Raw genomic sequence first — 13,456 nt, 5'->3', positions numbered from 1 at the left:
ATTTTCAGCAGCATTATTCATGATAGCCAATACATGAAAACAACCTAAATGTCCACTGATGGATGAATGAATAAAGAAAATGTAGTGTAATAAAAAAGAAGGAAATCCTGCCATTTGTGATAACATGGATGAAGCACAAAGGGCATTATGCTAAGTGAAATAAGTCAGAAAAAGACAAATAGTGTATGATCTCACTTATGTGAAATCTAAAAAAAACAAAACTCATAGAAACAAAGTAGACTGGTGGTTGGCAGGAGTTGGGGGAGGAGGGTGGGGGAGATGTTGGTCAAAGGGTTATTAACTCCAGTTATGAGTAAGCTCTGGGGATCTAATGTACAGTATGGTGACTGTAGTTAACAATACTGTATCATACACAGTTTACCCTGAACAAGGCAGGGTTAGAGGCGCTGACCCCTGCACAGTCAAAAATCTGTATATAACTTTGACCCTTCCCACTGTTGACTGAAGCCTTACCGATAATATAAACAATTGATTAACATGTATTTTGCAGGGTGCCTGGGTGGCTCAGTCGTTAAGCGTCTGCTTTCGGCCCAGGTCATGATCCCAGGGTCCTGGGATTGAGCCCCGCATCAGGCTCCCTGCTCAGCGGGAAGCCTGCTTCTCCCTCTCCCACTCCCCCTGCTTGTGTTCCCTCTCTCGCTGTGTCTCTCTCTGTCAAGTAAATGGACAAAATCTTTAAAAAAACAAAAACATGTATTTTGCATGTTATATGTATTATATACTCTATTCTTGGAATAAACTAAGCTAGAGAATAAAAAATGTTAATAATGAAAAATACACATATAGTACTCTATCTTAAAAAGTCCGCATATAAGCAGACCCATACAGTTCAAACACATGTTGTTCATGGGTCAACTATATCTGAAAGTTGCTAAGAGTAGATCTTAAATGTTCTTACCACACACACACAAAAGGTAACTATGTGGAGTGATAGCTATGTCAGCTAAACCTATTATGTAGTCATTTCACAATATAAACATATACCAAATCATCACATTTTACATCTTAAACTTACACAATGTTATATGTCAATTATAGCTCAATAAAGCTGGAAAAAAAATGAAGTAGAACTTACAACACCCCCCTCCCCCCACAACACACACACACACACACACACACGCAGAAAAAAACTGTTATTTTCAGATCTTGGGAGAACCCTGTACCCTAAATGTAACTGGGGAGCTTGCCCACTACATGTATCCATTCCAAAATACTAGTTTCTGTGTCAGAATATGTATCTGGCCAAATGTTTCAAATCTTAACATAAAAAAGTTACGGGAAGTTTAATAAAGGGAATTTCATTAGAGAAGTTCATCCTCAGAAACACAAAAGCGAATTGAAATATTTCATTAAAATTTTGGTTTCTGGGGTGCCTGGGTGGCTCAGTCAGTTAAGTTTCTGCCTTCGGCTCAGGTCATGATCCCAGGGTCCTGGGATCGAGCCCCACATCAGGCTCCCTGCTCAGCAGGGAGTCTGCTTCTCCCCCTCCCCCCGTCCCTTCCCCTTCTCTCTCTCAAATAAAAAAAAAAAATCTTTTTTTTTTTTTTTTTAGGATTTTATTTGACAGAAAGAGACACAGCGAGAGAGGGAACACAAGCGGGGAGTGGGAGAGGGAGAAGCAGTCTTCCCGCTGAGCAGGGAGCCCGATGCGGAGCTCGATCCCAGGACCCTGGGACCATGACCTGAGCCAAAGGCAGACGCCTAACAACTGAGCCACCCAGGTGCCCCAAATAAGTAAAATCTTAAAAAAATAAGTAAAATTTTGGTTTCTGGGTAAAGAAACAGAAAGAGTCTGGCTTTTTCAAAGAGGCTATGAGAAGTCACTAATGGATCCTAAGCAGGAGGGATAACAAAGCCACTTCACATTTTAGAAAGACTGTCCTGACAGCAGTGCATAAGGTGCGTGAGGGGTCATTACAGTGAGAAGACTCAGCTATAGTGCAGGGGAGCAGGGGACAAACAACGGTCTGGAATAGGCACAGTGGGAAAGGACAGAAAAAGGGTTAAGAACTCTTTGGGAGAGAGAATTGAGGACGTCAGACCCCTTCCTAGCTGCTAACACCCAACTCTGAATAAGGATGCCTGTCCTCCTAACTAGACTGGCCAGTATCCTCCATCCACTGATGCCTTTAGTCTGAAAGGAAGACAATCGGGTCCCTAGGAGCCCCCTCTGACCCCACAGGCACAAGTAGGAAGATGTTTTAGAAAATGCTTTATTTTCTGAGTGGCAGCCCCACCCCCCCAAACACATACACACACATACACACTCTTTGTCTTCACCACATTTCCAAAAGGGACCATGTGTCAAGATGTCATCCATCTCCAGACATCTGACTCACACAGAGAAGAGATGGGGAGGGGCCCATTACATACATCAAGCTATCAAAACACTCCTTTCACTGCTTCTGCTCAATCTAGAAGACTCGGCCTGAAATTATTTTAAGATTTTCTGTTATTTGCAATGTTATGGAAAAGTAAATTACTGACATTCACAAGGTGATAATCTGTAAAGAACAAGTTTGTTTTCCTTTTTTAATTTAGGATCTTATTAGCAATACATCAGCATCATTAATAGAAAAAAACACTGTTGACAAAGAAACTCAAAAAACCAGCCATTAAGAAAATAATGTAGTAATCAACCACTATGAGAGAAAATGGGTCCTCTCATTTGATTCTACTGGCAAGCCCAGGTTTATCCTGAACTCTGAGAGACTGTCCTGAGTGGATGATGAAACATTCAAGTAAAAGGTAAGGAGTTATAAGTGTGAGTGTCTGAGGGATACTGCCTCAAAAGAAGTTCAGGGGTAGCCACAGTCCTCCAGTTTACTCCAATGTTGGGACGTTTCTGGGACGACCAGCATAGTTTCCTTTTGAGGAGTTCTGACAATTCATCAGCCTCAGGATTCAGGTCTTATAAAACGTTCTTCCATGTTAAAAAAGACTTTGTTCCACAGGAATAAGTTTTTCATCGCTTCTCCAGCTTCTTGTACTTGGCTTCTGCCAGGGAGAAAGGGGGGAAATTAAATCTTTAAAACCAGCTCTTACAAAAATCTTTTTAGTCAGCGTTTCCAGGCAAATTCAACAATATCTATTACATTAAAAAAAAAAATCTATTGCCTTCAATCTCATAATCTGTCCAAACTAGGTCTAAATTGGAGGCACACCACAAACGTTAACTATCATATTAGCTAAGGACAGATATTTAGTTATCAATCATCGACGTGCACAACCTAACATAAGGAGTCAAACACACACACCCACCCACACACAAATCAAGAAGTTCACTGAAGTTCTAACCCTGTCAATAGCACCTGCTCAGACATCTCCACCAGGAGTAAGCAGATCTACTGGCACTGGAGTCACGGGGAACCTTACTAAGCACAGGAAATTGCTTCTTCAGGCACTGTCCCCGGCACTCTCGGGGAGCCAGACTGGAACTCTCTGAACGTATAAATCTATTTTTCCCCTTTTATTTTCTTATTCCTATACCTCGCTATAGGAAAGCAATTTTGAAAGACACAGATTTAAAAGACCATCAAATAAGCCTCTTAATGTGATAGATTATCTTTTTCTTTAAAACCTTGAAAAAAACAAAATGAACCAAAACAAACCTTGAAAGCATCTGGTACAATGCCTTCTATATAGTAAGGTTCACCACTTAGTGAATTTAATTGCGGACAATGAAACTGTTATTCACCACTCATGCCACATCTCATTCTGTTACAGACCTCTATCCTGAAGTAGTCAACAGTTGTCCATGATGAAAATAAAATAATCTGTAAATTATATCTAGGATAAAGACAACTTCCTTGTTTTTAATCATGGATGTAAGAGCCAGAGCCAGTTAGCAAGCCATCAACAATATAAGTACCAGTTTCCTCCTTAAAGGAAAAGTAATCCTTCAAGAAAACTCTTGATTGACTTTTCTATTTTTTAAGACATATGTATTTACATTACTAAAGATGCTTCAGCTTGCTGAACCACAATTTTAAGAGCTTGAGCTTTGTGATCAAACAGACCTGGTTTGGAATATAGCTCTTTCACATGCTAGCTTGTATCCTTATGCAAGTTATTTAACCCCTTCGACCAGTTTCCTCCTTCAAAGAATGGGGATAAAAATCACATACTTATCTCACAGATTACTGGGAGGATAAAAAGCGTAAAACATGTAAAGCACTAAGAACAGTGCCTGATATGTATCATTGAGTACTCAGGAAATAGTATTTTTATTACTACTACTACTACTACTATTAAAAAATTACTCTCACTAGGTTTTTGTGAAGCTTAATTAAAATAGATCATCATAGGTACACCATAAATGTTAACTATCCTATTAGCTAAGGTCATACTGGGGGGCAGGGTACTCTCATTAATCAAAACAGAAATAAAAATGGTTACCCAGTTTTTTTGAATATGCATCCAACTTGTAGGCTGCCTGCTCAAGAGCCGCTACTTGCTCTTCAATTACGCTGATCTGATCCAGATAAGGCTGCAGTCCAGCATCTTTGAAAACAAAGACAGACCACATGTTCATACAGCCTCAACACAGAGTATAGAAAAGAGTAAGGAGTAGGAAAGTAAAAATGCTAGTGTCCCTCCAGCTCTGCCCAATACACACTAGGTGGGGGGACATGATTCTGATCACTCGCAGGACAAACACTAGCAGATCAGGCAGAACTGTGACCTCAACAAAGCAAGTCTCTCTCATCCACTAATTTTCCTCTCTTTTAAATTCCTTGATCCTCAAGCAATCTTTCCATTACTGATTCAGTTTCTTGAGTAATCCCGTACCAAGAATACCAAAATTTGTGTTCCCTAGAGATAGGGAACACAAATATAAGTCAATGGAAAAATATATTCTACCAGTCTAAATTAGCATTTTCCATTTATAGATGTTCTGGTTTTCTGCTTATAGAGTAGTCCTTTAAGGATTCCACTGTTAAATAAATTCACTAAAATCTGACTACCCTTTCTCCCCCTTCTCCCTTTTCAGGAATAAACTGATCACATCAAGATTCAGAAGCAGAAATAACCATACCAAAATATGCTAATCCTCAAAATGGAAGAAATTCATAACTTTGTAATGCACTTTTACAGAATGAGCTCCCTAAGGACAGGTGCCATGTTCCCTCCACTTCTCCACAACCCCAAGCACAAAAGAACACTAAATACAAACATGTTTAATTATAAAAATTATTACTTACATTTCTGGTTTAAGTCCTTTAAGTTTCTACTAATGTTTATAGCAATATCTTTCATTTCAAGATACTTCAGGCTGGTTAGTTTATTCATATTTTCCAGGAGCTTATAGTCTTCGCTGGTGGCTTTAAAATAAACAGAAGATGTGATGCCTTTAATATTTGTCACAGATCACTGGAATGTGGAATCATAGGCCAAATGGTAGTTCAAGACAGAATGCAGTGAATGTCAAAGGAGCAGGCCACTACTGATTTATGACATTTATACTCAGCCTGTATACTCTGTGTCTAAGTAGAAACTCAGGTAATAATTAGCAAACTATTTAAACCAAATAAGATCCAGAGACTTCAGAACCTTTGTTAAAAAGGAAAATAATAAATTCATGTCCTGGGGCGCCTGGGTGGCTCAGTCGTTAAGCGTCTGCTTTCGGCTCAGGTCATGATCCCAGGGTCCTGGGATCGAGCCCGGCATCGGGCTCCCTGCTCAGCGGGAAGCCTGCTTCTCCCTCTCCCACTCCCCGCTGTGTTCCCTCTCTCGCTGTCAAATAAATAAATAAAATCTTTAAAATTTTTTTTAATTAAAAAAAATAAATTCATGTCCTAAGAAAAGAGAAGGTGACATAGTCTTGGTATTTCTATGGTATGATAACATGTAATCTGGAGGACTGCATCATAAATACATATAAAATCAACTAGGAACCATTTCTTAGTAACTCATTTATTACTGTGTGATTCTATATTGCATTTTATGCACTCCTTCTCATATCCTTTGTTCCCTTCCCCATCCCTACTCAAAGCAAGTGGCTTCTCCTCCAATTTTCCTGAAAAGTGGAAAATTCCACCTACATGAGCTGCCTCAACCTTTCTGCCTCACTTCAAAACTTCTCTGTACCTTTCTATCTTCCCAAGAGGCAGGAGTGCTCCTCTTCTTGCCAAGACAACTTCTCCTGTGCTCTTGTTTCCACTTCTTCAGGGCCTCTTTTTCAATCATCTCCTTTCCCTGGCATTTCCAAATTCTCTATCCTGGCAGTTTCCTCACTATCTAGAAATATATTCAGGTTTCTCTCCAGCCCAAAAGCACTCTCTCTTCTGCTACACCTACATCATTTGCTCAGTAAAGCAAAGGAGCTTCACTGCTAACCCTTTTGAAAGACCAGCTCATATTCACTGCCTCCTCCTCCTCACCATTCACGCATGTAAACCCTTGCAGCCTGGCCTTTGCCCCCACCATCCAGGGAAATTACATGCTCCAAGGTCATCGGTGCTCTCTGAAGCACCAAATCCACAGCGGCGTTTTCTCAGCGATTATGCTCCCCAACCTCTCCATAGTACCTGACACAGTGAGCTCCCTCTTTTCACAAAATGCTCATTTCCCTTGGCTGCCACGTCATCATATTACCCTGATTTTCTCATCTCTTTCAATCCACTCTTTGTAGGTTTCTATGCTAGATCCTTTCTCATTCATCCTTAACTATCACTTCCCAATTTTTTCTCAGCTGTAACCCAACTGATGTTTACATGGGTGGCACATTCCTATGGGTATTCCCAGGGTGATGCTAGCTTCCTTTCAAACTCAAAAAAGCATTTGTACAAGTAAGAATGACAATCACAGGGAATTACATTCTGTTTAAATCAATTTTGTGATAAGTAAATCATTTGTAAACCTAGGTACTTTAAGAACTGTTGTTAGAAAAAATTAATTGCCCTATTCAAGCATTCACTGAGATGATAGTTGAGGCCCTCAGCTACCCCTAAGCACATCCCTGCCAATCTCATCCTGCAGAGCCTTGACTCACACTGCTGTGCAGGTGACTCCCAAATCTGTCTCCCCTGCTCAGATCACTCTCTGAGCTCAGAACTCAAAAGTGCAAGTCACCTGAGTGTCCTGATAATATCTAAAATCAGCCAAGCCAAAACCAAAAATATTTTTTACACTAAACATGGTTCTGCTTTCCCACTTGCCTATTTTAGATGATGGCACCATCAGTTTAAAACCTAGAACACCTCTTAAGCTGCTCCCATCCCTCCAAAGGCACTTCAACAAGTCCTATAAATTCCACTTCTGTGATATTCTTGCAGACATGCTCTCCTTTCCATTTCTTTTACTACCACCCTGTCACTGACCATCATCATTACTCTTCATTCGAAATCTTGCTCATGTGTCTGACCTCTCTCCTCCATAACCATACTTGGCCAGCAAATTAGTCTCTAAAAAAAAAAACAAGGGTCACACTTTAATACCTAGGAGTCTGCAAGATCATGTAAATGAATGAAGTAAGCCAGGTATTTGCATGTTAAAAACGTAAGATTATTCACTTCCACAAAAAAATATGCTCTCTCCCATTTCTTAGAACACACAGTCATCTCACCTATAATTTACTTTACCAACTTGGATAGAAATCTTGGTCCAGAAAATCATTTCTCTACCACTACTAAAAAAAAAAAACAACAACACTGTAAGAACAGTGATAAAGGGCAACTTCCCAGGTCCCAGTAAAAGGGAGAAAAAAGAGTGGTGGGGACACACTGCATTGCACTAGGCCATTTAGAGGAGACAGCTGCTCAGCTCTAGTCAATCGCAGCATCACAAGAATGGGGAACTAGTATTGCCAAATCTTTGGAATTTTTAAAGAGAAGCCAAAAAATCTAGATTTTGTCACTTGGTTTCTCTTGCTCAGAAATAACTAAAAAAACTGATCAGACTGATAGAGCCTCACAAGCCCTCCCACTCTGCATCAAGCATTTTCTCCTTATTTCTGGTTCCCAAATTTAGCTCACAGCAATTTCCTGGGGAAGTGAAACAATGCTTATGAGAGGCCACACAGGACCAAACTTCACTTTTTGGACCTTTCTCCACACACAGTCATGTGTTCACCTGGAAATACACAATGAACCCAAAACTAATCATGTCCCCAAGTGTGGGTCACCAAATCCTCAGACCAACCTAGTAGGTTCCTAAATCTGCAGGTCACTCTCCATTCCCCAATTTCATTTCTCTTTGCCCTAGTAAATACATCTACTTTAAGGGAACAAACTGCTTGCTTATACCCCTCACTCACCAATCGTTTCCCCCCTTTTTGGTCAGTCATTCCCTTCACAATCCTGCTCAAAATACACCTCCCTCCAGGAAGCACTTCTTGATGAATTCTTTGTCTTCTCATACTTAGTCTACACTACCCAGGCTTGCAGTTATATTAGGTATTTTTATGTATTTCTGAAATTAGCTAGTGAATTTCTCCAGGGAAGGAATGGACCTTCTTCTTTCCCATTCATAACCTTCCCAAACTTCCAACAGGCACATTTCAGGGCATGGGGAGTGTTGGGGAGGGAGCCACAGACTGATGCTACTAACGCACCTCACAGCTCCCAGAGCCAAACTACAGCTCCAGCGAGTGACGCAGGGCAGTACCCGAATCAGCCCACACCCCGCCTCACCCGTCAGTTCCCCAGTCAGGTAAGCTGCCATTTTGGAGAACATGTCCCGGCAGAGCTCAGTGATGTCAGCCTCAGCCGGCTCCTTTGCTTCCTCAGCTGTCTCCACCGCGGCATCGTCTGAATCAAAGGAGAACGAGTAAGTGTCCGCCCTACACCGGGTCCTAATCCAGCCACGGCACCCTCTCCCCACATCCCTCCACCTGTCCTCATTCGATCAGGTCGGCTCTATTCTCCATGTGCCATAATTTCAAGTCCCTTACTTTGTCCTTGCCCCACCTGACACGCCAACTCTGCTCCCTTGCACCGGCCCTTGGCTCAGACCGATCCCGTGGCCAAACCACCCCAGTCCTCAGGTCAGGTGCGCCCCTCCGACCTGCTCGCTCCTGCCAGATGAGCCCCCAGCCTCCTGCTGGACACTTCATCCCCAGCTACTCGACGTACCTCGAACCGGCTCCTCTCTTTGGGTCGCGGAGACACCCTGGGCCGCCGCCGCCGCCGCCGCCGCCATGCCTGGCCCCGCGCTGCTTCCGGTTGTGGGATGCCCGCGCCTGCGCGCCGGCCGTGCCCCGCCCTCCCCGCCCTGGGCTCGCAGCCCCGGGACACTCCCCTTCTCCATTGCGTCTTGCGGCTTACGCTTACGACGAGTAATAACAAAGAGTAAGCTTGAAGCTGAAATTGAAGCTAAGATAAGCTATTGCGAATTGATCCGTTGCCAACGTCTGGAACCGAGAATGTGCTCATCCCTGTCACTAGTGTAGTAAGACCGACGACCTCTCTGGGATTGTTTTAGCTCTGGTGGCCTACTGACCAAAGTCACAAGAACAGGTTATCCTCTCCCTAGACACTCCCCACCCAGGCTGGTAGTCGTCGCCAAAGACTGCTCAGGGAATCCATGCTTTTGAAGGTAGTCTCATCCAGCCTTTGGGAAGCGTTCATTCATTGATCCCTGAGCCGAAATACTGGCCCTTCCGATGTCTTGGTTAAACAACTCGTTTGCCCCTTTTTCTTGAGCTGCAAGTTGGCACCTACTTCTCTTCAGCTGATACAGTCTTTCTGGAAGAAAGCTTTGTAACTTTTTACAGCGGAGGATACACTCTGGTTATCTTGATTGCATTTAGCTGCTTCGCAAGTCTCCCAGGTGTATAGAGTGTATGTGATGGGATGGTGAAAAGGGTGGGAGAAGGGAATGGATGAGAAAAAACCACTGGGCAGCAAGGTGCAAAATGAGAAAGAGGTAAAGATTACAGGGGAAGGGAAAAAGGTATATAGTGGGTCTTGGGACACAGACCTACACACCCAAAATCCTAGTGTAGAAGTTTTTAGTCCTGTTCTTATTCTCCATCTCACCCTCTTACCTCCCACACCCTACACCACACACACACACACACACACACACACACACACACACAACCCAGCTACCCCTCATGCCAGTGTAAGGGCTACCTTACTCTCTTCATCCTGAGGACCAGGTCTCCCTAGGTCACTGTCTCCACTCTCTAAATGCTACAGTCATAATGCCATTTCAAATCATTCCTATGAGCCAGAAGTTCTTATTTCAGCACCTTCACATTGTCACGGCTGCCAGTCTACCCCTCCTGGCAGGGATGAGTGTTCCAGCCCAAATACAAGAACGGACGTTCTGGTTTCTCTTCAGACCGCACAAATCTTTCGCCTTTTACCAAATACAAGAATGGTTCACAGCTCCAGCCTCTCTTCTTCCTCCTACAATCCCAGAAGCAAATGCAAAGTCCTGATTTTTCTAAGGATTTTTATTGATAGTCACCAGAGAAACCCATATGTCCTTTGCAAGAATAGTGTCAGAGCCCACCACATTTTATTCCAAAGATCTCTGAATCCTGAAATCATTTCTTTGTCCGATTCTCCTAGGGCTCCATCTATGTCCCTGTTTACAGCCCTGTCAGTTCCCAGTGTTTAGTGGAATGTCGTAAGCAGCCTCCTCAACTGAGCGGTCATGGTCTTTGCCCTGGATGGAGGGGCATTCCAACACCTCTGCAACATTGTAATCTCCACATGTGAGAAAGTTTCCTCTCCTCCAAGCCTTCCCCTTCTCTTTCACCTGGAAACTCTATGAAGAAGACAAGAATCCCATGGGTGCTAGCAGCAGATCTCTAGATGCACAAAGGATAAGACTCACTGGCAAATAGGAAGACATTTAGGGAATGCTGCTCTCTTGCCTTCTACTTTTTTCACAAATCGTGGCTATCCAGATGCCAGGTGCTTAGGGAACATAACCCTCCCTTCCTTTATTCTGTTTGTTATTAACTTTTTTTTTCATCACAGCAGAGCTGAGAGCACAGGGAGTGAGGGGCCCAGTGGCAAGTGTTATCTCAAAGAGCTACACAGAGCTACATGGCTACACACAGAAACATTGAGTCACAAGCCTAAGCATGATACAAGCTACAGGTAGAAACATTGGTTCAAGGGGCCAAACACAGGGTAGGACTCTGCAGTAGCAGTGGAGGGAACTGCTGCCCTAGAAGTGGAGGGCATGTCCTGAGGAGGTCTCTGAGGAGGCAATGAGAGAGGAGGCTGCTGTCTGATGCTTTAGGGCCCCTCCCCCACCACTCTCCTGCCCACGCTGGACTCCCCAGGAGGTTGGAGTCACAGCTGGGGTTGGCTGCAGGTGCTCCCAAATGCCTTGATCTCCCTGTTGGAAGAAAGAGGGACAGGTCATTTGAAGAAGGAGTTTGTGTTCCACTTCCTTTCATCTAGAAAATCTGGGTCTGATTCTTCAACCTCAGACAGTCTCCTGGAAGCCAAGGCAGCCCTCAGGCCAGAGCAACCAACTTCAGGCCTTCCCTCCACTGATACAGTGACTGCTGTGAACATGTTGCCCCAGGAGCCTGGAAACACACTCTTTCAAAAATGGTTTGCTTCCACCCACTGAGTAGAAAAGATGGTAGAGTTCAAATGTGGGGAACCAAGAGGGACCAAGTGAAGGGCCACTCACCAGGCCTGGGGAGGAAGCTAGCTGCCCTTTCCTCTCCAGCATCTTTAGCTTTGAGCCCACAGCATCCACCTGGGACATGACTCCTTCCAGGACAATCTCCAACTGAAGAACTCTCCTTGTGAGTCTGCAGGATTTGAGAGAGACCGAGGGAGCAGAAATATGCATCTGTGGGGCTAAGCGTCTATAGGGGTAGGAGAGCCATTATGGTCTGTGTCTGGATGGGTGCAAGGAAGGTAAGGCCCAGCCTTGTAGGGAGAATTAAAGGGGGGCAGAGGTTCTCCCTGGGCTAGCATGGAAAATCAGAAGGTTGAGAAAAAAGCTCAGGGTAGGACATTACAAACACACTCAGCCCTGGGCCCCTGGCTGCACATACGTGTAGAATTCTTCTCCTGAAACCCAGCCACCTGCTCTGGTAGCCTCTGGACCCGACTCGCCTGGTGGACTACTCACAATGGGCTGGCCCAGGTTCTCAATCTCGGCATTGAGGGCCACCTGATCAGGAAGTCAGAGAGGAGAAGATGACTCTGGGAAGTATCAGCTCCTATTTAATCACCTGCTCTCATGGTCTCCCAGGACCAGGCCCCTGGGCTCCAGTTCATGCATTCCCCTTCCCTCTCAAACTCTAGAGATAATAGGATCAGTGTGGTGGTGCTGAACACAAAGCTGGACCAACCTCTGGGAGAGAATCACCTCCCACAGAAACAAAACATGAGCTCTTGGAACCCTTGATTAATGAGACCCTCACTAGAAGCCAACTCAGTTTGGGAAAGGAAGAACAGTACCAGAATTCCTGCCAATCTCCCTCCTGCCCTTGATTTTGGGGTATATACTGGATAGGGATGAAGCAGGCACAGCAGGGGCAGCTAAGGATCCGAGTTTGAAAGTCCCAAGGCAAGTCCTCAGAAAGAATTGTCAGGGATTCTCGGGTAATTGAACCTTTCCCTCTCAGACTCTGTTTCAGAGCAGTGGTTCTCAACCTTGGCTATGCATTGGAATCAACTGGCGAGTTTTTTGAAGTACTGGTGTCTGGGTCCCTGACTCCCCCAGAGATTCTGTCTAGGGTATGTGACCTGAGTATGAGGATTATTTGACTCCCCACCCCCACCCCACCAGGGTATTCTAATGTGCAGCAGTTTGAGAACAACTATTCTAGAGGCTTCTTTCCTGTCCATCTATTGAAGGGTTTTCCATTTGGATTTGTGTTCTGGGTGCGTTGGCAGGGAGGGGAGAGTGAGTGGTTCTCTTTCGCTGCCTCTCCCCCAGCCAGCTGGGCTTACCCTCTTCTCCAGGTCCTGTCGCATTTGTTCTTGCTCTTTCTTGTCCAGGATGTGATTCCCATCTTGATCAAACCTGGTGAAGGCAGCTGTGAGCTCAGTGATTTCATGCTCTGCGTGCCTGAGTCTGAGGAAAACAGTATGATGAAATGACTTCTGACTTGCTGTGGTTGTGATCTCTCAATTATGGACTCCCCACTTTTTTTTCCAGACTCTCTGACTCTTGCTCTCTGTGGAAGGATAGGACCACATGGGAAAGCCAGGATCTCCAAGGTCTAGCAATTTTACCCCCAGTAAATTGTTTTAAATCTATGTCTTCCTTCTCTTAGTCCTGCTGGCTAGGTTCGGGCCCTCCTGGTGTTCTATAGGAATTGTTGCAAAGTCTCTTTGCCTCTAAATAATCCATCCCCCCACTCCCACCCCACTGGCTTCCCCTTCACTCCCTACCCCTGAAATCCATCCTCTATAATGCAACTAGAGTAATTAATCTTTCTAAAGCGCATGTCTAAATACACCCCTTCTCTGCTTAAAATCCCTCCCAGGCACCCTATTCTTTG

At 44.2% G+C, this 13,456-nt stretch overlaps 2 protein-coding genes across 3 annotated transcripts in view; both read right to left on the bottom strand.

Moving 5' to 3' along the window:
• Positions 1 to 2,218: 2,218 nt before the first annotated feature.
• BLOC1S2 (biogenesis of lysosomal organelles complex 1 subunit 2) lies at positions 2,219 to 9,193 on the bottom strand. Its single transcript, XM_025880855.2, has 5 exons — positions 9,096 to 9,193; positions 8,655 to 8,771; positions 5,226 to 5,345; positions 4,420 to 4,524; positions 2,219 to 3,018 (listed from the first exon to the last, which is right to left on the bottom strand). Exons 1-5 carry the CDS (start codon positions 9,160 to 9,162, stop codon positions 2,987 to 2,989), a joined length of 441 nt encoding a protein of 146 aa, XP_025736640.1. The 5' UTR covers positions 9,163 to 9,193; the 3' UTR covers positions 2,219 to 2,986.
• A 1,234-nt stretch (positions 9,194 to 10,427) lies between these two features.
• Positions 10,428 to 13,456, bottom strand: part of PKD2L1 (polycystin 2 like 1, transient receptor potential cation channel) — a 106,767-nt gene continuing 103,738 nt past the window's right edge. For both annotated transcript variants that reach the window (XM_025880852.2, XM_073904312.1), the window contains 4 exons: positions 12,903 to 13,026; positions 11,999 to 12,117; positions 11,626 to 11,749; positions 10,428 to 11,322 (listed from right to left, as the gene is read on the bottom strand). In XM_025880852.2, the coding sequence (XP_025736637.1) occupies positions 11,149 to 11,322; positions 11,626 to 11,749; positions 11,999 to 12,117; positions 12,903 to 13,026 (541 nt within the window). In that variant the 3' untranslated portion in view covers positions 10,428 to 11,148. The remainder of the gene's footprint in view (positions 11,323 to 11,625; positions 11,750 to 11,998; positions 12,118 to 12,902; positions 13,027 to 13,456) is intronic.

This window comes from Callorhinus ursinus, unplaced genomic scaffold (assembly GCF_003265705.2).
Source record: "Callorhinus ursinus isolate GAN/ISIS: 27379988/994484 unplaced genomic scaffold, GSC_fseal_2.0 scaffold20, whole genome shotgun sequence".
Classification (NCBI taxonomy): domain Eukaryota; kingdom Metazoa; phylum Chordata; class Mammalia; order Carnivora; family Otariidae; genus Callorhinus; species Callorhinus ursinus.
Note: the sequence above shows the minus strand (reverse complement) of the source record. Positions and strands in the feature narration are given on the sequence as shown.